Raw genomic sequence first — 25905 nt, forward strand, 5'->3', positions numbered from 1 at the left:
AATATTGTCTGTGTGTGTAAGTAAATGAGTTAAGGAAATTTTAAAATAACAAAAAAAAAACAAATAACATTTTTCAATTTACACAACATAAATGTTAAGGAAATTAAGAAACAAACAAAAAAAATTTTTGGTAAAAAAGAGATTTTTTTTATTTTTTATAAAAAAACTCAAATTTTTTTTGGAAAAATTTAAAGAAAATTATTTTATATTAAATTTAAACCTTTTACAACTAAATTAAATTATTGTTTAATATTTTTAAAGATTTTTAACCCAAGACTTTAACCTTGTTTAGCATTTCAAAAATTGTTAATTTTTCAAAAATTTCCAAAAATTTAATTTTATTAAAAATTTAAAAATTGGTATTTTTTATAAAAATTTAATTGGTTTTCTATTTAATTTTATTATTTTAATTTTTTTTTTTAAATCAATTTTTATTTAAATTTTAACAAAAGTCTTAAAATTTTTCAAGAAATTCTTAAAAAAAATTTTAGTTTTCAAAAATTCTTTAAAATTTGAATTTTTTATAAAATGTAATAAAATTAAGTTTTATATTAATTTTTATACAATTACTTTCCAATTAAATTATTTAAAAAATTTTATTTTAAAGAAAAATTATTTTTAAATAATTTTGAAAAAATGTCTTAATAATTTTCCAATAACTATCAGTTGCTTAAAAACAACATTTTTTTAAAATTTTATTTATATTTTAAATTGAAAACATTTTTATTTAAAATCAAACTGAAGAAAGTTACTTTATTGAAAAGTCTTTTATTAAAAAAAAATACATTTTCTTAAAATTTTTAACAAATTTCTTAATAATTTTCGATTCAAAAATTCTTTAAAATTCAATTTTTAATAGAAATTAAATATTTTAAATTTTTTATAACAATTACAAGTTGTTTACTATAAAATAAAACTCATTTACAAAATTTTATTTTATTTTTAATATATTTTTTTAAGATTTTAAGAATTTTCTTTTAGTTTTTAACAATTTTTGAATTTTTAATTAAATTTCAAAAAATTCCTTAATTTATATTCATTTTCATAATGAATAAAATGAACTTAAAATGAATTTCTAAACAAAATAAACCCAGCACATATTTACCACGCCTATTTCCTTCAAAAAACAACAATAACAACAAAATTTCATTTAACCAAAACAGCAGAGAGTGAGGGAGTTAAATATATAGAACAACAACAACAATACAAAACACAAGCAGCCACAAAAAAAGAAGATGAACTCTAAATTTAAACTCGCACTACCACTTACACCTTGCTACACACTCACACACACACTCATATACTTAAAAAAGAAGAACCACTTCTTTATTTTCTTTACACTTAAGACTAAAAATAAACTATTTTTTTAAATAAATTATTTAATAATTTTTTTGTTGTTTTTTTTATTTTAATTACAGCGCTGCAAAGAAAAACTTAATACTTTGGCCATATCGGTTATGAATCAATGGCCGGGTGTACGATTACGTGTTACCGAAAGTTGGGATGAGGAGTATTTACACGATGCAAATTCTTTGCATTATGAGGGACGAGCTGTTGATATTACCACCTCAGATCGTGATCGCAGTAAATATGGCATGTTGGCACGTTTAGCTGTGGAGGCTGGTTTCGATTGGGTCTACTATGAAACCAGAGCTCATATACACTGTTCAGTTAAATCGGGTAAGTTGATTTTTGTTTTCTTTTCTTTTTTGGTTTTAACAAAATTTGCCAAACCAAACAGAAAAAAAATACTATTCCCTGACAATTGACAGCTTTAAGGAAAAATTGTTTCTAAAAGAAAAACTTGTGAATTTTCTTAGGAATTGACACTAACGAGTTTTAATTTTGCATGTTTAACGTCAATTATGACTTTGGTCAGAGAAATAACTTGTGATTCTTGGTATAAGTAATGCTCTCGGTATAAAACTGTGACGGCTGTGTTGTGTGTCTGTTGTGTCTGCTAATGTTGTAGCTGTTAAAAACATGACAAGCGTAGGCAATTTGTTTTAAACTTTCTTTGTATTTAGGTGTTTTGTTTTTTTTTCCTAAAGATTTTTATAAATTAGATTTATATGCCTGTGTTAGTGTGTCTACCCAAATCAAATCGTATTGGTAATGGTCAAAAGGAGAAAAAATAAAACAGTTTAAAACACGCACTACTTACTTCGGCTGCTGCTGCTGTTAAGTTGGGTTAATAGAAAACCAAGCACATAGTATGCTTAGATGGATGTGTAGTTAGACAGTTGGCTAGATAACTACAACTTTTCATTTTATGGCCATAACAGCTCATTGAACAAAACTACAACAGACAGATCGTCATTTAAAGCATTTAGTTAGTTGAGAGTCTGTTGTTGTTGTTGTCTTCCCTGTTAGTAAGCCTGTTTTAAACAAGTTCGTTCCTTGTTGGTCAATTGCAACAAAAAGTAACAATCCCAACCACAAAATTGTTGCACAGTTTTTTTCTTTTTCTTCTTTTTTTAATGTATGTGTAACTTTGTATCTTTGTATGTCTGTCTGTCTGGCTGACTGTTATAATATTTTGTGGGTATGTTGTTTTGACATGTTTAGGTTTGCGCCTGTCAAATTAAACGAATTGATGATACGACACCCAATGAGTTTCTCATGGCTCTCATAAAACATGAAAATATAAAAACAGATAACCAGTATTTATACACTGAGGAAAATGAAAAAGGAACAAATGAAAAGTGAATTTTTGGTTTAAAAAACAAAAGACTTAAGACACATACTTGTTAAATATAAAACAAATTGAATGGAATTTTTTAAATTTCAAAATTTTCTACAAAAATTTAAAAATATTGCAAAAAATTTATAAAAAATTATTTGTTTAAGTTTTTTATTCCTATCACATTAAAATCTTTTAAAGTGTAGTTTCTTTTTTTTTGACCAGAAATTTAAAGAAGCAACTGGAAAACAACTTTAATACGACACAAATTCCAAAGAAGTTTTTTTTTACTTTAAAACCCAAAAAAAAACAACAAGTCTCATCAACAGAGCCATGTTAAAAACCTTAAGAAAGAAAAAACTAATAACAATTTTTTTAAGCTTTAAATTGAACGGCAGCTTCTTTAGTTATTATTGTTGTGGTGGTAGCAAATGGTAGTTAATGTTAATAGTATTAACAAAAATACCCAAAAAAACAAATCACAACACAACATGTTTCAATAGCTGCTCACGAAACTTACTAAAAGACCAAAAGGTTGTTTTGAACCCCAAAAGAAAAAAAACTTAAAACCGTAGCAAAAATGGCAAAAAACAAAACCGGAACCTTAAAAAAAACTCTACAATACTTCATAAAAATCCCACCTTTTTAAATGGTTAAGCAGCCACCATGTTTTATTTCTCTGTGAAGAGTTCACCAACTTAGAATCTTAGTTCTTTGTTGTTGTTTTTTTATCAACATGTTTCATTAAAAAAATATATTTTATATAGTTGGTTTATATAAAAAAAAAAGAAGAAAAGAAAAAGAAATACCTGTTTCTTAAACTACCATTTATATACTAAAAACTACTACTACTAACAACAACAACAATAGGCAGTCACTACTGCTGGATCGAAAACTACTGGTAAAAGATGCTGCTGGGTTAAAAGATCACTTTTAAACAAGGGGGAGAGAAGGTCAGCCTTTAGATTTTTAAAAATTTTTGAAATATTTCGATAAATAAAGAAATTTTTTAAATTTTATTATTTTGAAGAAAATTTTAATTGTTTATTTTTAATTTAAATTAAAACTTTAATAGATTGAGATTTGAGATTTTAATTAATAACTTAAATTTTGTTGTTTTTTAATACTTCTTTTAGAAAATTTTTAGTTTTTAGGTTTAAATTAATAAATTTGTTGTTATAATGAAAATGTTTCATAGAATTAATGAAATTTTTAATTGAATTAAACAATGTTAATTTGAAAAGTTTATAAAATATGTAATTTGTTTGAAATTTTGTAGGAATTTTATTAATTTTTTTTTTGAAAATTTTAAAATTTAATAAAAAATTTCCTAAATTTCTTAATTAAATGAATTAATTAATTCATAGAATTAATGAAATTTTTTCTTGATTAAAATAATTTAAATTTTAAAAGTTTATGGAAAATGTAATTTGTTTATGTATTAGGTAATTGTTTATATATATTATTTTTTTTTGGGTGATTTTTTTATGTCTAGTGCTTAGGTTTACTTCCCCTGTTTAGTTACTGGTCTTTTTTCAACAGGAAGAATCATAAAAACAAGAACGAGGAATAACATTGTTGTTTTTTTCTGTTCTTCTGTTTAACTCGCGTGGCTCCACCAACTAAAACCCATTAAAAATTAATTTCCAACAACTACAACAATAACCACAACAAGAAAAGCCAGTTTTTTTCATAAACTTAAACAACAACAAAAACAAAGAAAGATTTGTTTGTTCGTTAAAAGGAAAAGAGAAGAGCCACCATTTGTTAAAAAAAATGTGTGAATTTTTAAAGGAAAAATCAAGAATTAATCTAAAAATTTTTAAAATTTGCAAAATTTGTAAAGTTTAAAAAAATGTTTAAAAACAAAATTTTGCAAATTTTTACAAATTTTCTTAGTTTTTCTTTTTCTTATAAATTCTTAAGCATTTTGTATTAATTTTGTAATAAACTTTATTTTATTTTAAGCTAAAATGTTATGAAAGAAAATTTTTTAAAAAAATTATTTCAAACAAATCATATTAAAAAGATAATCTTTAACAATTTCCCAATAAATTTATGATATTTTATAACTGATTTTTTCCCCAACAAATTGCCATAAATCAAACGTTATGGCTAAAAAAAACAGTTTAAACGTTTTTCTATCAACATCCAATCAAAACTATAACAATTTAAAGCAAAATCAAACATGTTATAACAAGATCAAACGACCACATACTGTTTATAAAGCAAAATATTTTACTTACACAAATGTTTTTAAACAATTTTTTTATGGGATTTTGTTTTGAAGGAAACAAAAAACCATCAATCAAATGAAACAATTACAACACAAAAGGGCTTATATTACCTTAACAACAACAAATGTAGGAGAAAAAGAGAGAGAGAAAGGCAGATAAAACAGATCTTTAACAAAAAGATCTTAACGATAAAATAATAAACAACTAAAAAAGGCGGCTACTTTTTAGGTTTAAACCTTAAGAAAAAGAAAATATTAAGGCCAAGTTGTTAATAAAAAAAATTTGTACAATAAAAAGTATTTACAGGATTTTCAATTAAATAATTGTGGCCTATAACACAGCAGGAGTAAGTTGTGTATGGCAAAACCAGGACCACACAGAAATGTTATACTAGGGTTATGTGTATGTATGTAGTTTTTTTCTTCTAACATGTGGTTTAGTATTAGTAGTAGTAGTTGTTGTTGTTGTTGTTCATTTTGTTGTAAGGATCAATAATTTACAAATTGTCATTGTCGGTGGTTTCTGATGTCACATTAAAGTCAAAATATGTTGATACACATTCTCTTTTTTTTTGCGGCTTTTTTTTTGTTTGTTTATGTATGTGTATGTTGTCATGAAATTCAAGTGCTGGCAGAGTGGTCTGGAAAAGTGGTGAGAAATAGCAATAAACAAAACAGAGATTAAAAAAAAGATGCCGCTATTTAACGAAAAGGAAAAAAATCTGAAAAAAAAAGAAGAAGACCTTGTAATATGATGCTGTATTTGAATATTACTTTACCCTTGCCTACTCTTAAGAAACCCTGTTTTTAAAAAAAAAGCATCAGGAATGTGTGAAATGTATAGAGAGGATTTGTTGTGTTTTATTTTGAAATCTTATGGCATTTAATGACAGCTATTACAAGGAAAAGAAAATAAGCAGTTTTTTTTTGACTTACAATATATAATATTACTTAATGTTGTTTTAAAAAATTATTAAAAAAAAAACTATAAATCATTATAAAACTATAAACACTGAGAGAAATTTTTAAACCTTAGTTCTTACAAATAAATTTATTTACATTATTTTGTGACAAGCAATTAATGTTTCAACTATTAAACCCTTTTTTTAGAAACCTAACAAATTACTTGGCATTTAAAAAAATTGTTGCTTTTTTTTAAATTTTTTTTGAAAAGTTGTCAAGCCACTACATTAAAATCTATCAGTACGTCATTTACTCACTTGTGTTTTGATCCAAGTCACACTTTCCCAAAAACGGATCACATAAGCATAGAATGTATGACCAAATGGACAGACGTACAAATGTTTTCAGTGAGTGAGTGAGTGGCTAAATGGCTGGCTGTTAACATATTGTGTGTTGTATGTGTGTGGCTTTACAAATGTTTTAGATGCTGGACATTTGGCTCTTTGTTGGATGGATGGATGGATGGTTGTTTGGTTGCTTGGTTGGTAGGTTGTTGTCTTCTGTTTTGTAATAATTTATCAGTTTAGTCGTCGTCAGCGTCAAAGCGAGAGATAAAATTAACGATAATTTTTTAACCACTTTAATGGTTTATTAATTTATGACCCTTCAAGTCAAAACAACACACAGTCAACAGCCCAATAGAGCTACATATATAAGAAATATGTTAACACACACGACATACCTTTAAACTGAGGCCTCGTTTAAACAGCTTTTTGTTTAAAAATTTTAAAAAAATATTCAAAAAAACATTTCATATGTAAACGATTACATATTTTATAATATATTTTGCTTAAAATTTAACATTTAAATTGAAAATAATTAAAAATTTAAACAAAATTTCAATTTAACCTCAAAAAATTTTAAGCTGGAGGTCCACACTACGCGTTTTCGCGTCAAAGCATTTCGTGCTTTTCATACCTTCTTTGCATCAAGTTACATGCTACTCTACTTAAACGTCAAATTGTTGCTATTTACAAAGAACTTTTCACAATTTAACTCGTTTTAGTTTATTAAAATTGATAAATACACATTCAAAATAGAATAAAAATTGTCAAAATCAGCTGACATATTTGTGCGACGCTTATGACGCTTACAAAAGTAGAAAGTAGATCTACTGTAAGCATTCTACGCGTCAAGGCATCCTACGCTTTTGTGGTTGTAACTTCTAGCACACAACAGCTTTGATTCTACTTTTTTGACAGCCGTGTGGAATGCGAAGAAGCGTAAAACGCGTGGTATGGACCTCCAGCTTTAGACGATGCCATCCGTTCTCTTTTACACAAAAATTTTTGACAGATCATATTACTTGTGTGCTCGTGTGAAGGGGGCTTAAGTAATATTAAGCGTTTAGAGTGTCCTAAGTGTAGTTTTTCCTTTAAATTTAGTTTTTCTCTCTTTTTGTTTCAACTATTTTTTTTAAGGTTATGTGCTGAAAATTACCAAACAAAAACACTCTCTATTTAAATGGTTAGTTAAAATATTTTGTTGTTATTGTTGTAATCATGGTTTTTTGTTTAAAACCGACATGTATTTCACACCAATTTGGTATCATGTATCTTGACCGATTAGAGAAAATTACAAAAAAAAATATAACCAGTCTTTCTTTTTTGTAACGTTATGGTTTAAATGGTTTATTAAGCATTTCAACAACAACCACAAAAAAAATCGAAAAGTGTTTATGGTAACAACAACAAAAAATTAAATTCAATCAGTTAACATAGGTTAAGTATATCAATAAAACTCAACAAGGGGTTAAATTTTGTAAAAAAAATCTTATTTTTAAGAATATTTTGTTTTATAGTATAAAAAGCATTATCATGTCATTATGGTTTTAGAGTTGGTAAAATAACAACAACAACAACAACATCAGCACGTTAAGGTAGTTCATATAATTTAAATGGATTTTTATATGTTTTCTAACCTAACATTTCCTATGAAAATGTTTTATAGAAATTCCTCCATCTTTATGACACTAATTATAATAAAGCGCACAGTTAGCGTTCGGTATTTTTTTATTAAACATAAAAATTTCACTTTTGTATTTATAGTTGACAACACCATTTTGTAGCTAAAGTTGTTGAATTTTATAATTTATAGCTAGAAAAACTAATAAAATAGAAACACGCCTTTTAAACGCCTTTAAACGAAATATTTATGGCAAATTTTTTAAAAATTTCTTAAGATTTTTAAAATGTTTCAGTTACACTGTAATTAGAGTCTAAATTTCAAATTTTAAAAAAAGGGGAGTTCAAATTTCTTCTCTAATTATTGTTAAACTCTCATTAATTTCAAGTCTCCTAAGGTGGTCTTTAAGTTCTTGAGAAATTGTGGGAATTTGTTATATTAATATAAATTTAATTAGAGTATTGTAAACTCTACATTAAAAAAAAACGCCCATTTTGTTAATATTACAATAAAACACATAATATTATGAAACATTACCTTTTTTTCAATTTTCAAAATTTCCCAAAAAAGAAAATTTTTTGCATGAACAGGTAAAATTTATAACAAGAGTTTCTAGGTTTAGCTCTTTGTTTATTTAAGGGGATAAAAATTACCTTAATCTTAAATTGGCTCGAGTCTTGTGGCAATCCATACAGAAAAAAAAAATAATCTCTTTAAAAAAAAAAACAAGATCAATTTTTGGCAAATCCCTAAAACCCACAAAAGATCTTGTTTTTTTGAAGTTTTTAAACAATAAAAATATGTTATTGATACTCTGTTAGGCAGATGCCCATTCTGGTAAACACCCTTTACTTTAAACCCAAAAAGAGAGAGAAAGAGAGAGTATAAACTGAACAACTGTGAACACCTTTTTGACTCTTGTTAGGGTTTGTTAATCTTCAGGAATAAAGCAAAAAAATTTTGTGGTAAGGTATTATTAACGCCAAATTAGATTAGAACAGAATCACACAACCCCTAAACAGGCTTAAAAACAGGTATTCTTTAGCCTATACTTTGATTTGATTTCATTTCTTTTCCTTAGCTTAGTTTTTGTTTTAAAGGTTTAGGGATTTTGAGGCTTAGATGTGAACAAACTTCATGACTTGACTTGCTTGACTTTTTTTTTCTAAGCAATTTTGTTTTTTTTTATATTATTTAAATTTCTTTGGTTCTTTATAAAACTAAATTTTCTTTATTTTTATCTTGCAGATTCTTCTCATACCCCTCATGATAGTGGTTGTTTTACCAAAGACAGTACGGTTTTACTGCAAAGCGGTGAACGCAAAGCTATGAGTGATCTTGCTATAGGAGATCAAGTGCTTAGCATGAACGAGCAAGGAGAGGCCATTTACAGTGAGATCATTTTGTTTATGGATCGTAATTTGGAATTGGCTCAAGAATTTGTGCAATTAACCACCGATACGGGAGCCCAACTAACTGTTACTCCGGCTCATTTGGTTATGATTTGGAACTCAGCTAAACAATTGGCAGATTATGTATTTGCTGATCGTGTGGAAGAGGGAGATCAAGTATTTGTTTATGATCACACTGGTCTCTTAAGGCCTCAAAAAGTGGTCGATTTAAAGGCTGTTTTAAGAAAAGGTGTGGTAGCTCCTTTAACCCGTGAAGGTACCATAGTGGTTAATTCTGTGGCTGCCTCCTGTTATGCCATTGTTAATAGTCAATCTTTGGCTCATTGGAGTTTGGCTCCTATGCGTGTTTGGTCCGCTCTTAAGGAGAGACTTTTCTCAATCTCTTCTTCAGCGGCCCAAAGGCAGCACACCTCTACCGCTCATTTACAAAATGGTGTACACTGGTATGCCAAAACCTTATATTCGATTAAGAATTTTGTATTACCCAAATCCTGGAGACACTAGTAGCAGCAACAAAAAGAACTTGGATTTGAAAGCTGGCAAATATTTCCTGTCTAGAATTGTTCTTTTGTCTTTTTTTTTTGTCATCATGTCTTTAGTTACTAAGTAGGCAATCTAATGTAAAATTTGCAAAAATATAATTAATTTATTTTATTATTTTTAATATTTAAGCAATTACCTGTTATATGTATTTATCAATTAAAGCAATTGCGCTTGCGCAATCTAGCACATAAGTTTATTTAAATAAAATATTTATGATCTATGTAAAATTTGAATAAAATTAAATGAAAGTTTAATGGAAAGAATTGCAAAAAGAAAACTCTAGAACTGAAAACTAAAAAAAACTGTTGAAGTAACGTTATCTAAAAAAATTAAAAACTTTTTCTATTAGAAAATTGTATTTTATGCAAAAATCGAAAAAGTTTTCATTTAAAACTTCCAAAAATTATAAAAAATCTTTCAAATTTTCAAGAATTAATTCTTATTTTGTATCATTATTATTTGAAAAACAAAACCCAAATATATTTTTTAAAAAATAATTTCTATTGTAAATATTGTAATAAAGAAAATAAAATTATGTGTAAATCCAATTGTTTATAATATAAGTGACTGAATCTATTATTAAATAAACAAATATATTTAAACCATAATACCCCCAACAAAGTGTATAAAAAAATTTAGTTAGGTTTTTTGTGTATTGTATAATTAATGAATTTTTTTCTAACTCTCTCTCTGTATATATAATAAATGTTAATTTAATTTATTTTTTTTATAATCATAATATTTAAAATAATACTATTTTGGTTTTTTTTTTTTGTATATAAATTATGTTTAACTTTTAATATTTAAATAAATAATCGAATAATAATTTATAAATTTGCCTGTTTGTATGTATGAATGTGTGTTTGTTTGCAATCGGTATGTTTGTTTAATATTAAAATTTTTTTAATATTTTTTTAACCTTTTAGTTGTTTAGTATGTTTATAAAATTAGTAAACTCTTATTATTATTATTTTTTATTATTATTGATAAATTGTGTATTTGTTTTTTATTATAAACGGTTTAAATTGTAATTTTTTATAACAATAATTATTAAAATGTTTTATAAAAAAATATAAAATATAATTTAAACTAAACATATAAAAATTATAATGTGAAAAATAAATTGAAAAGTGTTATTATTTCAAGAGGGAACGTAAAACATTAAAAATTTAGTTCAGTTCTATAGTAGTTGAGTCCTAGCTAAGTTCTAGTTCTAGTTCAGTTCTAGTTCAGTTCTAGTTCAGTTCTAGTTCAGTTCTAGTTCAGTTCTAGTTCAGTTCTAGTTCAGTTCTAGTTCAGTTCTAGTTCAGTTCTAGTTCAGTTCTAGTTCAGTTCTAGTTCAGTTCTAGTTCAGTTCTAGTTCAGTTCTAGTTCAGTTCTAGTTCAGTTCTAGTTCAGTTCTAGTTCAGTTCTAGTTCAGTTCTAGTTCAGTTCTAGTTCAGTTCTAGTTCAGTTTCTAGTTCAGTTCTAGTTCAGTTCTAGTTCAGTTCTAGTTCAGTTTAGTTCAGTTCTAGTTCAGTTCTAGTTCAGTTCTAGTTCAGTCTAGTCAGTTTAGTTCAGTTCTAGTTCAGTTCTAGTTCAGTTCTAGTCAGTTCTAGTTCAGTTCTAGTTCAGTTCTAGTTCAGTTCTAGTCTCAGTTCTAGTCAGTTCTAGTTCAGTTCTGTTCAGTTCTAGTTCAGTTCTAGTTCAGTTCTAGTTCAGTTCTAGTTTCAGTTCTAGTTCAGTTCTAGTTCAGAATTCTAGTTCAGTTCTAGTTCAGTTCTAGTTCAGTTCTAGTTCAGTTTAGTTCAGTTCTAGTTCAGTTCTAGTTCAGTTCTAGTTCAGTTCTAGTTCAGTTCTAGTTCAGTTCTAGTTCAGTTCTAGTTCAGTTCTAGTTCAGTTCTAGTTCAGTTCTAGTTCAGTTCTAGTTCAGTTCTAGTTCAGTTCTAGTTCAGTTCTAGTTCAGTCTAGTTCAGTTCTAGTCAGTTCTAGTTCAGTTCTAGTCAGTTCTAGTTCAGTTCTAGTTCAGTTCTAGTTCAGTTCTAGTTCAGTTCTAGTTCAGTTCTAGTTCAGTTCTAGTTCAGTTCTAGTTCAGTTCTAGTTCAGTTCTAGTTCAGTTCTAGTTCAGTTCTAGTTCAGTTCTAGTTCAGTTCTAGTTCAGTTCTAGTTCAGTTCTAGTTCAGTTCTAGTTCAGTTCTAGTTCAGTTCTAGTTCAGTTCTAGTTCAGTTCTAGTTCAGTTCTAGTTCAGTTCTAGTTCAGTTCTAGTTCAGTTCTAGTTCAGTTCTAGTTCAGTTCTAGTTCAGTTCTAGTTCAGTTCTAGTTCAGTTCTAGTTCAGTTCTAGTTCAGTTCTAGTTCAGTTCTAGTTCAGTTCTAGTTCAGTTCTAGTTCAGTTCTAGTTCAGTTCTAGTTCAGTTCTAGTTCAGTTCTAGTTCAGTTCTAGTTCAGTTCTAGTTCAGTTCTAGTTCAGTTCTAGTTCAGTTCTAGTTCAGTTCTAGTTCAGTTCTAGTTCAGTTCTAGTTCAGTTCTAGTTCAGTTCTAGTTCAGTTCTAGTTCAGTTCTAGTTCAGTCTAGTTCAGTTCTAGTTCATTCAGTTCTAGTTCAGTTCTAGTTCAGTTCTAGTCAGTTCTAGTCAGTTCTAGTTCAGTTCTAGTTCAGTTCTAGTTCAGTTCTAGTTCAGTTCTAGTTCAGTGTTAGTTCTCGTTCTAGTTCAGTTCTAACGCTAAATCAAGGATATGATAATTTATTATCACCGAAAAATCGTTTGTAGTTTACTAAATGCTTAACGCAGCTAAGAGAAATTATAACAGAATCTTTAATCTCTTAAAATTACCTTAAAACATCTGCAATTTTACACCGATATTACTCGACTCAAGAAAAAAAATCACTTGAAAAACATTTCTAAACATGGTAATAGTGTCAATTTCTATCACTAATCTAAATAGCAACATTAATTAAAGTGTTACCACACTTTATTATCATCACTTAATTACTGCCACCCACTCACTTTTTGTTTTTCTTCATTATTGTCAAACTACATTGTATGTAAATTCGTTTTATTACTAGCACGTTTATTCTCTTGTTAAAAACAACATCAATAAGAAAAAAAATCGTAATATCGTCTTATTAGTTTTATAGTCACTCTCCCACAAACATTAATTTTGCATGTACTCTAAACAACAACTGCAACAACATGTGCAAGTATAGAATGGCAAACAAAACAAATATTACTCATCAATTATTTAGTTAATTGTCGGTTTTTAAGGTGATCACATTAAACTTTTGTAAAGTCCCATTAGAAAAGTGTTAATTATTAAATAAATTAGAAAATGTGAAATGATTTTTGTCTGTAAGAAAAATAGTGAAGTGTCATAAGTAAGATGAAAGCTTAAGGGGAATAAATAATTAAATGATGCATACAACAAATACATAGTTAAATTCTATTTAAATTTTCTTATTAAATTTGCAGTGTCATTTATAATAATCTATTAGTGTTTAATAGTAAAAATTACAAAGTAATTGTTTTTAATATAAAATGTTTACTAAAAAGTGTGAGCTGAAATTAATGATACAACTAAATGTTGTAAAAATTTAATTTTTCTGAAAAATATGAAATTTTGAAAAATTCTAATTTGAGAATAATTGTAATTAATATGTCAATTATTTTAAATAATAAACCATTTAAGTTTTTTATTGCTTTAAATCTAAATTATTTTTAATACAATGAAAACAACAATTTTCAATAGCGTTCGTTCTTCGACCAAAATAGGCTCACCTGCGACGGACGGATGAAGATAACTTAATCGACTCAGAAACTGAAGAAATTCTGAGCCAATTGGTATAATTTAAGGTGGGTGTAGGACCAATATTATTCGGTGTTACAAACATCAGCACAGACGCATAATAACCTCCCTATTATAGTGGTGTAGGGTATAATGATTGTTTAGGTGGAGAGTTACAGAAGAATGAATTTTTTATATTCATTAAAAAATTCTTTAACATTTTTATATAAATTTAAAAAAGTAAAAAAGGGTTATTACAGAAAAAGTAACGTCTTTTTCTTTTCAAAAAAGCTGTACGTAAAAACGTTGCTATTTTTTCAATTAATTCAAAATTGACTGCATTTTGCTGCCGTAGAGCAAAATTTTTGTTTACACAGAAAAAATATTTTCCCTCCCTAAAATATGCATTCTATTTTTTTAAATAGAAGCATTCATTCACAATAGTGATGTTTTTAATAAAAATTTAATAGCGCTGCCATATTGATCGTTAAAGAAATTTGTTAAGAAGTTTTGTAGGAAATATGTAGCATATCCTTAGGTGCTTTAATCAGTTAGAAATTTTTGAAAAATGCCGACAAACACAGTGGCCAAAGTATATGTATATATCTAAAGAGTTTAGGGCCGCTAAATCTCAATTCTTCCACTACATCTTGTTTTCGAGATATCGTGTCCTAAAAACTGAAAAATTCCGTTTTTGACCTTATAAGAGCGGAAAGACCTCTTCATTTATAAAATCTGTTATGTCGCCTGAAAATCGAATCTGTCAACCTTTGTCATATCTTCACCATTCTTCGAGATATCTTCTTTTATTAACAAATGTGTTTTCGCGCTGTATTTTAATTGATATACACTTTATGATTTCATTGTGTTATTGTATTATTCAGGCCTGTCACAGAATTCCACTTCTTTTGGAATGAAACCAATTTCAGTTTTTAAAGTGGAATTGTAATTTGTATGTAATTAATGTTTTTTTCAATAACAAGAACCTTTACTAAAATTCTACATAATTCGAAATTTGGAGAGGCTAAAACAAAATCGATCGGAATAATAATACGTAATTGAAACCATTCCTATCGAAATGCGTGACAGACATGATTAAGTCTTGTTTTGACATGAACGTTGGTTTCGAAAAATTCAGTCACTCTTATTCTGCATTTCAATTCGAATCGAAATTTTCTCCGTTTGGTAACTTTGGTATTCTGCATTTCGATTCGAAGCTCCGTCACTAAAATACCAACTTACAAAAACGTAGTTACGATCGTAATACAGAATACAAACAATCGTAATCGATTATGTTTTTTGTTGGAATACCAATTTTCGATCGTAGCGTAACTGAATGCGGAAACGTAATCGAATTGCAGAATAGGGGTGAATATATTTAATTTATTCTCGATACAAACACGACGTATCTGATTAGAAATTTGTACATTTTTTATATGTATGTATATCAAATGGAAGCTCTTTGCCAGTTATTATACAAAATACGTTTCCGCTTGTTAATAATTTCCTCGACATTAAATTTAAAATGCTTTTTAAATATTGTGTTCATTTCTTCTTTTTTTTATTAGTTTAACTATAATTTCTTTCTTTTTTTCATCATCATTATTTTAATAATATAATAAATTTTGTATATAAAGAATACATACACATTTTCTATTAAATACATCATAAAAATACACATAAATATTGTTGGATTTATAAAATAAAATTGCATATAAACTTGAATTCATTGTTAATTGTAATCACTTAAAAGAGGACGAAATTATTTATAAAAAAAATGTTTAATATTTTTTATGCAAATAAAAACATAAGGAATGTGTAAATATGAGAGCAGCAAAAAAGTGAAACCTTAGAAACAAGTCTAAAAGCTTAAAATGAGTTATAAATTGTGGAATAAATTCAGTTGGCAGATTCCTTTATTTATTTTTTGTGTTTTTGTTTTGTATCTTAAACAACTAAAATTTGTATAATTTAATTTAAAACATGCTTAGACAAGAGTATACAATATGAACCTAAATAAATCTTTTGTATATTATAGTTGTTTCTAAAAATAAATTACAATTATTGAGCTTATTTTAAAATGCGCCTAGAAAATATGAATACTTTTGTCTTTTCAATTTATAGCTTAGCAAAAGGATGCTTAAGCTTATGCCTTCCTATTTCTATAGGCTTTATTTTAGGTAGTTTTAATAAATCTTAAAAGTTTTCATTACATCATGCAGTTTACAGTAGTTTACATGTATAATAATTTGAGAACCACAGCACAGTTTAAAATGATGGTATTTTTTTCTTCTTCTCGAAAATAAAAGTAGTCAAAAATATAATAGTAATCGTAAAATATTTAACTATTTAACTAGGCTAAAATCTATATACAATTCTATTGCTAGTTTTCTCTATATATATATAACATACGTTTATCTTTTTGTATCTACACCTATCGTTGTCGTATTGCATTTACAATTCCCTTGTGAAAGAGCAGACTTAATACAGCTAGAGCTAATGGCAAATATTGAGCGAGTGTCACCTGTACACTTCTGGCTCCACAGCGTAAATGATCCTGTGGATATTTATTTAAGGGCGGTGCCTCTTCTCTCAAACGACATTGTTCGTCTCGTGCACCAAAGTATTCACCACACAATTCTTCACAGGAGGGACAAATAAGAGCGCCACGATGCAGCCAACCATTGGCCGAAATGCTTATGGATAGTCTTTGTCCTGGAAAATAGCAGGTATAGGTATAATTTGCTACTTGTATGTGAAGACGTCCATCACTGCAATTGTATTTGTAGCAACCAGAACCCCAATGCTGCCATTCGCGAGTATGATGACAGGTGCGTTCTTCCCACATGGCATCACCATGATCAAAACATTTTGAACCTTGGCCGTAGCTTTCTAAAGCATAGTTTTTAGATGGCTCTAAAAAGGGGAGAAGTTAATTAATAGCGTTTTTATGTTTCTTTAAAGAATTAAGTTAATTTTTAACTTACTGGGATTATTTTCCACAAAATGACAGTGTGATCCTCGTATTGTTATATTATTATTGCGCCAAGTAAATTCCTGTATATAGGGACAATGATCGGCCAATGACACGGATCCTCCATAGAAAACTTCATCGCCATCTTTTATATTGTTAATACTATCGAAATTCTGTAAAAGTGAAACAAGGGATTTAGTCCTAGTTTTTTGTACAAAATATTTATCGACCTATCTATCTATCTATCTATCTATCTATCTATCTATCTATCTATCTATCTATCTATCTATCTATCTATCTATCTATCTATCTATCTATCTATCTATCTATCTATCTATCTATCTATCTATCTATTTATCTATCTATCTATCTATCTATCTATCTATCTATCTATCTATCTATCTATCTATCTATCTATCTATCTATCTATCTATCTATCTATCTATCTATCTATCTATCTATCTATCTATCTATCTATCTATCTATCTATCTATCTATCTATCTATCTATCTATCTATCTATCTATCTATCTATCTATCTATCTATCTATCTATCTATCTATCTATCTATCTATCTATCTATCTATAACAACACTAATGTTTTAACAAATGTTGGCAATATGATTAAAATAGTTTGCACCACATATGCTCGCCAAAATCGGTACAAACCTGGTACTGTTCCGGTAACCTATATTCATGTCTAATTAAATTGCACAACGCCACGGAATTGCGATCATCAGTACATTCAGTTTGAAGAGGATCTTGTTTCACCTTGGAGCAAAAAGGATGTATAGAGCGGCCCCTAGAAAAGAAAAATTAAGATTTAAACTGAAAGTTGACAAATACTAAACTAAAACTCACTTGGCATTATTCAATTGTATCCAATCTTTACAGCTGCGCATAACAAAATTACAGCCCAAACCACGACCCCAAGATAAAGGACTGGCCATACTATAATTAGCTCGATACCAGCCCGAGTCTTCCATTAAAGCTAATGTGATGCGTGAAAATACAGGTGATTGAGTATGGGTTCCAGTCATGGCCTCATTCTAAAAAATAAATCATAATTTTACTACATTTTACAAAAATATATTTACATTCGAAACCACACCTCTAAAATACGTTTCTCCCAGTGAGTTAAAGCAGTACCCTCACCTCCCTGATCTTCTAACTCGGCACCCTCCAATAGATCACAATTAAAATGTTTGCGTACTTCTTGCACTACCCTGGGAGTCACCATCATATCGATTTCTTTGCGCACATGACCATTGCGTACCGACCAGTTATCTCTAACCACTTTGCGTATGGTGTCATTACTCCACTGATGTATTTGTAGGCTAAAAGGTACAAAATTGAATCAATATTTATTGAAATTTATTAAAAGAGAACCAACTTACATTTCATTTAAATGTGGTTTACCCGTATCCGGTATTCTCGGTGTTCTTGGCTTACCCTCATCATCTCGAAAGAAAGCAAATAGACTCACGGAGAAACCCAAAGCATGTAAGATCTCATGCTTAACGGTTGATATCAGTGTTTGCAGTTCCTGAGGTTTTGTGCTTATACTATTGGGACACAAATTAGCATGACCCGCTATGGGACGATCTAAAGTAGCCTCTTGTTGACAATGAGCAGCATAAGCCACTGTCAGACCCTTGTGACAACGTTCCGTCTGTCTTGCTGAGACATAAAAGACGAAATCAGCCTCTTCTATACCCTCACCGGCTTGAGTTGATTCCTCCACCCGACAATTTTGTCCAGTGGCATTACAAATTCGACACACCTTTATTTTTTTAAAGAGAACCCAATTATTGTTTACTTACATTTTAATAAATGTGAAAAATTGAACTTACATCCAAATGTTCTTCGGGCACCTCCACCTCACCACACATGGTTATCGATTTACAATTATCTATACAATGTGTTAAGCCATTTTTAACAAAAACCTTAGTACTGTTGCATTTCCTATTGTTAAATTTAAGGCGTAAAATTATAAGTTTAAAGTAAAAGTAATGCGATTATAAATCAAGGAAAAATTAATTTCAAGGAAAATATATTTATTTAAATTCTGCTTATACATATTGTAATACCTGTTAAGCCTTATGGGACCTTTAGTTTGTCGCACCATTAATGCTTGCTCCCAAAATTGTATTGCCTCCGGTAGTACAGTATCCTTTTGGGTTGTGAAAGGGTAGTGGGTGAAGAAATAAGAAAATGTATTAATAAATGCATAATAGTATTAAAAGGTTTAAAGTTATCAAGTGTGCGTGTGTGTGTGTGTGTGATTTTATCAAGAATTTCATGGAGAATGTAATTATTTCTTTATATTAACATTAAAGATTTATGTACATAAATACAGTGGGAATCAATCAAGGTGTTTGTTTGTTTGGCTTAGTGGTTGATTTTCATTATCAATTTTAACACAGATAAATTTTGATATTTAATTTATTTTGGCTATTGTGTTTGTTTATTGGATTTAGTGAAAATACGGTGATTTTTTTTTCAAGAAATTACCACAAAATTGAGGGTGCCGTAATATATTAATTATTTTAACATGGTTTCTGGTTTTCCCATATACAGTTTAGTTTAAGTATATATTATTTTAATATAGAAGTTAGTTTGTTAAGATTCCTTAAAATTCTACAAGATACTGACAAAGTAGTACTTAATTCTCGTTTCGACTATTACCAATGGCTGGTAATATTAGCCAATGTAACCACTTCTTTTAAGTCTTTAAGCAACTTAAAAAATAATAGACTCTGGAAGTTTTAAAGAATGCTTCTGTCCAGAGAGATTTGAAACAATGTGCAAATTTAGAAAAATCACTGAAATTTTACAAAGATAACATCTGAGGAAAGCGTTAAAACGGACTTTGACATTAATTGGAAGACTGGTTTTGAAATATTTGTAGTGACTTCCAAAAAAAGCAGATTTTACTATGTTAGTTACGTTTTTTTAGAGATTTTGAAATCCTATAAAATATTAATGAAATCTCAGACAATGTAAGCCAATTCAAGAGAATAAGCGTGCCGACAAGATCGAGCGATTTCATAATTATACTTTCTTTAGGTCTCAAAAACAACATCCGACTAAAAGACGATAAGTGTTAAAAAGGTCTCTAAGAGTATGAAGACTAATTTCACGATTTGCAAATATAGTACGATAATAAGCGTTTAAACGGACTCGCAGAGAATACATGATACGAGTAGAAGGACACGTTTTTATAATTTACCGAATTGAAAAATCTTCCTTTTTTGGATTAATACAATTGACAAGAAAGCGAGATTAAAAAGTAAATAGGCTTTCAGGGAATAAATAGTCTTTCAGAGAATGTAAAGACTAGATATGACAGTTTGCAATGAATTAATCAATTTATTGGAAAGTTTTAAAATTAAACACAGTTATTTGAAGCCTCTAACCTCTCCGAGGGCGTGTTACCTTGATGAAAGTCCCTCATCTTGGTGTTATTGCAATCCCGGGGAAAAGAGGTGCTGCCAGTACTTCTAGTCTGCCGGGACTTGGAATGATTTGACATGGGGTCGAACCAGATAACAACATAATCCGATAGCCCATAGTTCAGATTTTGTCTTGTCCCGGTTATTGGCTGATGCACGGTAAGGTCTGTAATTCGGAACTGCTGCTGAGACAGCCTGCAGAGGAGTGGGATTAAGCGTTGAAAATGAGTTGGAATTAAGTGTATATAATACAGGATGCATACGGACCTTACCCTCCCGTATATTTAGACTGATTGTGTCGGATATTTTCCTCAATGAGTGTGTCGGATGAATGACAAGTGTATGGGTTGAATGGTGATGGTTCTAAGGTATCTTATACAAGTGATACCATTGAATTTCCCATCCTTGTCCGGGTATGTTCAGGGTTTACTCTATTCATACCAGATTTAACAACGTGTGTTCTCTGTGAGTAAGAACAAGTCCTCGACTTATTTGATGAATTTGTATTATGGTCTACCGATTACTTCTCTGCTGTTGCCGACTCAACAGAGGACATCCCATCTGTGTGGTAGTTAACGGAAGTGAAGTTATTGATTCTTGAAAGTTAAGCAACGGGGCAGCAATGGTCAGAGATTAGATAGCTCGAGTACATGAGCAATGTGCTTGCACATGGACCGGCAGAACCATGTATGAAAAATGCCACCGGCGTGTGAGATACACAAAGGTCAAAAAGCTCACCCTGTGGATGGAAAAAGCCAACGCAAATTAGGTCTTCAAGGGAAGTGTTCACGTAGAGCACTTCGGCATTTTGATACCTCTAAATTTGTGTCTTTAGGATATTCATAGGCTCTTTTAGCTCTAAAAAAGAATATCCCACCAGAGTACGAAAAGAATCAGTAAAAAGTTGTTAAAGAGTAACTTAAAAGAAAAAATAACTGACTCTTTAACCATTTTGGGTTAGTTTTCTTTTGGTCCACCTTGTATGTAATCAAGTTCATATATAATTTTCAATAAATTGTGTACTTTAACAAATTTCCACTATAAAACTAATAAATAATATTCTAAAATTACACCCTTCAGTTACTTACATTAATCAAAATGAATTTGTCAGTGTCCAGACTGTAAGAGAAGAAAATAGAAAAAAATTATTAATAATTCACAAGAAAAAATAAGTTGTAATTAAAAATATCTAACGGTAAAGTTAGTAAGTAATACGTAGATACAAAAATTAAATAAATACTTTAAGAACTATTAAAACTATAATGTAGGAAGTTAGACTTTAAAGCGAAAATTACTTGTTAAGCTTTTTTAATATTATTCACAGGCAACTACTGCAGGTTTTAATTGTTTAATATTACTTGTTTCTTGAATAAATTTTCTTTTTTCCAACAATGCAACAACAAACGTGTATTATTCTTTAATTTTAATTTATTAAATATGAAGCAAAGCATGCAATTGTTAGACTATTAAGAATATAGAATTGTATAAATATTTATAGATTAGTTAATATTATAAAATAAATATATTGCCGCAGTATATAAGAGTTTTATTGGGAATGATGCTGTAACAAATGATTGTTGTTGTTACTATAAACTAGTTATTGCATTTGTTTAGATGACCTTGGAGACAAGTAGTCAATGGCTACTAGAGAACAATGTTCATTTCCAGCAAATATTCATGTTTGTTTTCTTTTTTTTTTTAATTTGTTTCACTCTTTATTTGTATTTCTTAATAAATTCTTATTTAATTGCTAACAGTGGGCTGTAAAATTGTTTATTTTGTTTTGATCTCCATTATCTAGAAATAACCTTCAAAGAAAACTTTATAGCAGGTTGTAAAGAAGTTGCGAAAATAAATTAAGGGGTTTCAATTGTAAACCGATTAGAAGTGTTTTAAGATAAGTTTTATTAAATATCAATTTATATGTAGCTCAGGTTTTTAAAATTTAGTTTTAGAGATCTGATTATAAATCTATAATAGAACTTAAAACTTTAAGAATCACTACCGCTATAAAACATTTTCAAAAAAAACTGTTTTTTTTTTTTAATTTATATTCCATTAAACAAATTCAAAATAAAACTTAATTAAGCAAAACGTGTGAATTAATAAAAAACACCTAATGATCGCAATGATTTTGGAGAATTAAAACATCTTTTAAAAAATCACCTTTAATTAAAAAAAAATGATTTATTTAATTTTACACAATGTAAACGTACACTTACTTGCAAAAATATGTTTCAAGGTCATTTTTCTACTTTTTATTTAAAACGCCTACCAAACATAATTTTTTCCTGCAACTTAGTTTTATAACTGTAAATATGTAATTTAAATACTTACCCAAGAACGGATTCATCATAGACTAAAGAAATTCGTAGTGGTCTTTCAACCGTACTGCGTTTTTTCCGTCTTGAATGATGTTGCTGATGATCATGATTTAATGAGTTTTCTAGCTGCTGCGGCGCATGATCAAATGAAGTCGCTGTTGTCTCAACTGTTTCGATTCGTACACCGTGAATAACCTAGAAATATATTTAAAAAAAAAACACAACAATAATGATCAAATAAAATTTATAAAAAAAATCGCACAATTGAATGATAGCGACTTGATAATCATTAAAATAATGAGTAGTGTTTTTGTTTAAACTTAATTTTGTTATTTTTTTCTTGTTTATAGTTATTTGCAATATTTTTTTTAATGTATTTTGATCAAAGTTGTACACGGAATTAAATTAAATCAAATCGTGGGGTTAATACTAAGTGGAAACTAACGACCTGAAAACACCCTTTATTGATTTTCAAAATTATTCTACATAAAGAAAATTTCGGAAAATAATAGTCTATAGTCTAGTGCATGATCTAGTCCGTAGTTTAGTCTATAGTCTAGTCTATTCTATAGTCTAGTCTATAATCTAGTATATAGTCTAGTCTTTAGTCTAGTCTATAGTCCAGTCTATAGTCTAGTCTAAAGTTTAGTCTATAGTCTAGTCTATAGTCTAGTCTACAGTCAAGTCTTTAGTCTAGTCTATAGTCCTGTATATAGTCTAGTCTATAGTCTATTCTATAGTCTAGTCTATAGTCTAGTCTTTAGTCTAGTCTTTAGTCTAGTCTTTAGTCTAGTCTTTAGTCTAGTCTTTAGTCTAGTCTATAGTCTAGTCTATAGTCTAGTCTACAGTGAAGTCTATAGTCTAGTCTATAGTCTAGTCTATAGTCTAGTCTATAGTCCAGTCTAAAGTCTAGTCTATAGTCTAGTCTATAGTATAGTCTATAGTATAGTCTATAGTCCAGTATATAGTCTATTCTATAGTCTAGTCTATAGTCTATTGTATAGTCTAGTCTATAGTCTCGTCTATAGTCTAGTCTATAGTCTAGTCTATAGTCTAGTCTATAGTCTAGTCTATAGTCTAGTCTATAGTCTAGTCTATAGTCTAGTCTATAGTCTAGTCTATAGTCTAGTCTATAGTCTAGTCTATAGTCTAGTCTATAGTCTAGTCTATAGTCTAGTCTATAGTCTAGTCTATAGTCTAGTCTATAGTCTAGTCTATAGTCTAGTCTATAGTCTAGTCTATAGTCTAGTCTATAGTCTAGTCTATAGTCTAGTCTATAGTCTAGTCTATAGTCTAGTCTATAGTCTAGTCTATAGTCTAGTCTATAGTCTAGTCTATAGTCTAGTCTATAGTCTAGTCTATAGTCTAGTCTATAGTCTAGTCTATAGTCTAGTCTATAGTCTAGTCTATAGTCTAGTCTATAGTCTAGTCTATAGTCTAGTCTATAGTCTAGTCTATAGTCTAGTCTATAGTCTAGTCTATAGTCTAGTCTATAGTCTAGTCTATAGTCGTCTATAGTCTATAGTCTAGTCTATAGTCTAGTCTATAGTCTAGTCTATAGTCTAATCTATAGTCTAGTCTATAGTATAGTCTATAGTCTAGTCTATAGTCTAGTCTATAGTCTAGTCTATAGTCTAGTCTATAGTCTAGTCTATAGTCTAGTCTATAGTCTAGTCTATAGTCTAGTCTATAGTCTAGTCTATAGTCTAGTCTATAGTCTAGTCTATAGTCTAGTCTATAGCCTAGTCTATAGTCTAGTCTATAGTCAAGTCTATAGTCTAGTCTATAGTCTAGTCTATAGTCTAGTCTATAGTCTAGTCTATAGTCTAGTCTATAGTCTAGTCTATAGTATAGTCTATAGTCTAGTCTATAGTCTAGTCTATAGTCTAGTCTATAGTCTAGTCTATAGTCTAGTCTATAGTCTAGTCTATAGTCTAGTCTATAGTCTAGTCTATAGTCTAGTCTATAGTCTAGTCTATAGTCTAGTCTATAGTCTAGTCTATAGTCTAGTCTATAGTCTAGTCTATAGTCTAGTCTATAGTCTAGTCTATAGTCTAGTCTATAGTCTAGTCTATAGTCTAGTCTATAGTCTAGTCTATAGTCTAGTCTATAGTCTAGTCTATAGTCTAGTCTATAGTCGAGTCTATAGTCTAGTCTATAGTCTAGTCTATAGTCTAGTCTATAGTCTAGTCTATAGTCTAGTCTATAGTCTAGTCTATAGTCTAGTCCATAGTCTAGTCTATAGTCTAGTCTATAGTCTAGTCTATAGTCTAGTCTATAGTCTAGTCTATAGTCTAGTCTATAGTCTAGTCTATAGTCTAGTCTATAGTCTAGTCTATAGTCTAGTCTATAGTCTAGTCTATAGTCTAGTCTATAGTCTAGTCTATAGTCTAGTCTATAGTCTAGTCTATAGTCTAGTCTATAGTCTAGTCTAGTCTATAGTCTAGTCTATAGTCTAGTCTATAGTCTAGTCTATAGTCTAGTCTATAGTCTAGTCTATAGTCTAGTCTATTGTCTAGTCTATAGTCTAGTCTATAGTCCAGTCTATAGTCTAGTCTATAGTCTAGTCTATAGTCTAGTCTATAGTCCAATATATAGTCTAAACAAAAATTTCTATATAGAAAACGTTTTTTGAAATTTTTATAGAAACAAAATTTTCTATAGAAAAAACCGTTTCGAAAAATTTCTATAGTAATAAAATCTTTATAATTTCTATAAGGAAAAATGACGAAAATTTTGTAGTAAACCATTAATTAAAAAAGTATTTTGGTTTAATAGCCGTTTTCAAACAAAAATTTTAAATTTTATTAAAAAGAAATTTTGTCAATTGTTTTCGAAAATAAAGAATTATACAAATAAATACTTATTTATTCATTTCGTGCTATAGAGTACAAAAATAATTGAAAATTGTACTTGCATACCAATAATAATATCTACATAATGAAAACAATTTTTAATCAAATTTCTTACAAAATACTTAAAAAGGTAAAAACAAACAAAAAACAGTAAATATAAAAAAAATCATTATATTACATGAGCAACAAACCAGATAATGGGTCAAATTATTTTATGAATTTGTAATTTACAAAATAATACGTAAAAAAAATATAAAACCAAACATATTTATTTATTTATGAATGTAGAAAAAAATAAGTAACTAAATATCATATGCTTAGTTATGCTCTACAGGCGATAGTAACAAACATATTTCATAATTTTTAACAAAAAGTAGAAAAAAGTGAATTTGTAAATATGAAACTGTTAGCAGTCATACAACACATTTCTATGGTATACGGGACAAAAACCGCAAATGTTGGGTTTTGTTTTCTTATATACCACTCTCGTAATTGTAGACATACGACGACACGATTATTTGATTAAAAAAATGAGGGTGCTAATTTCTTTAAATTGTCTTGTCATCGAGTGAGTGCATAAAATAATAATTTTGGAAGAAATTATTATTTAACATGACATATTATTATAATTTATTTCCAACTAAATAAATATGTATATTTACGGTAAGATTTACTTTTCGAAAAAATACACAAATATTTACACATTTTTTTAACACGTTTGTACAGAGAGAATGGCACGTTAACACACTAATGTCACATCTAATTATTGTTATTTTTAATTGATCACAATATAGTA

The 25905-nt window shown here is 28.8% G+C and overlaps 2 protein-coding genes across 3 annotated transcripts in view; one reads left to right on the plus strand and one right to left on the minus strand.

The window, feature by feature from the left end:
- LOC119603781 (protein hedgehog) overlaps positions 1 to 9986 on the plus strand; it is a 47410-nt gene extending 37424 nt beyond the window's left edge. For both annotated transcript variants that reach the window (XM_037955955.1, XM_037955954.1), the window contains 2 exons: positions 1419 to 1680; positions 9036 to 9986. In XM_037955955.1, coding sequence (XP_037811883.1) covers positions 1419 to 1680; positions 9036 to 9703 — 930 coding nt within the window. In that variant the 3' untranslated portion in view covers positions 9704 to 9986. The remainder of the gene's footprint in view (positions 1 to 1418; positions 1681 to 9035) is intronic.
- Positions 9987 to 15045: 5059 nt separating this feature from the next.
- Positions 15046 to 25905, minus strand: part of LOC119603774 (leishmanolysin-like peptidase) — a 34310-nt gene continuing 23450 nt past the window's right edge. The window contains exons 2-11 of the mRNA XM_037955945.1: positions 22268 to 22449; positions 21019 to 21049; positions 18566 to 18648; positions 18329 to 18440; positions 17873 to 18258; positions 17587 to 17812; positions 17337 to 17524; positions 17145 to 17277; positions 16490 to 16649; positions 15046 to 16418 (exon numbers count right to left, since the gene is read on the minus strand). Of these exons, the coding sequence (XP_037811873.1) occupies positions 15937 to 16418; positions 16490 to 16649; positions 17145 to 17277; positions 17337 to 17524; positions 17587 to 17812; positions 17873 to 18258; positions 18329 to 18440; positions 18566 to 18648; positions 21019 to 21049; positions 22268 to 22449 (1983 nt within the window). The 3' untranslated portion in view covers positions 15046 to 15936. The remainder of the gene's footprint in view (positions 16419 to 16489; positions 16650 to 17144; positions 17278 to 17336; positions 17525 to 17586; positions 17813 to 17872; positions 18259 to 18328; positions 18441 to 18565; positions 18649 to 21018; positions 21050 to 22267; positions 22450 to 25905) is intronic.

Source organism: Lucilia sericata, unplaced genomic scaffold, assembly GCF_015586225.1.
Source record: "Lucilia sericata isolate MDLA Ls3-8-SP2 unplaced genomic scaffold, ASM1558622v1 Contig000335F_arrow, whole genome shotgun sequence".
Taxonomy (NCBI): domain Eukaryota; kingdom Metazoa; phylum Arthropoda; class Insecta; order Diptera; family Calliphoridae; genus Lucilia; species Lucilia sericata.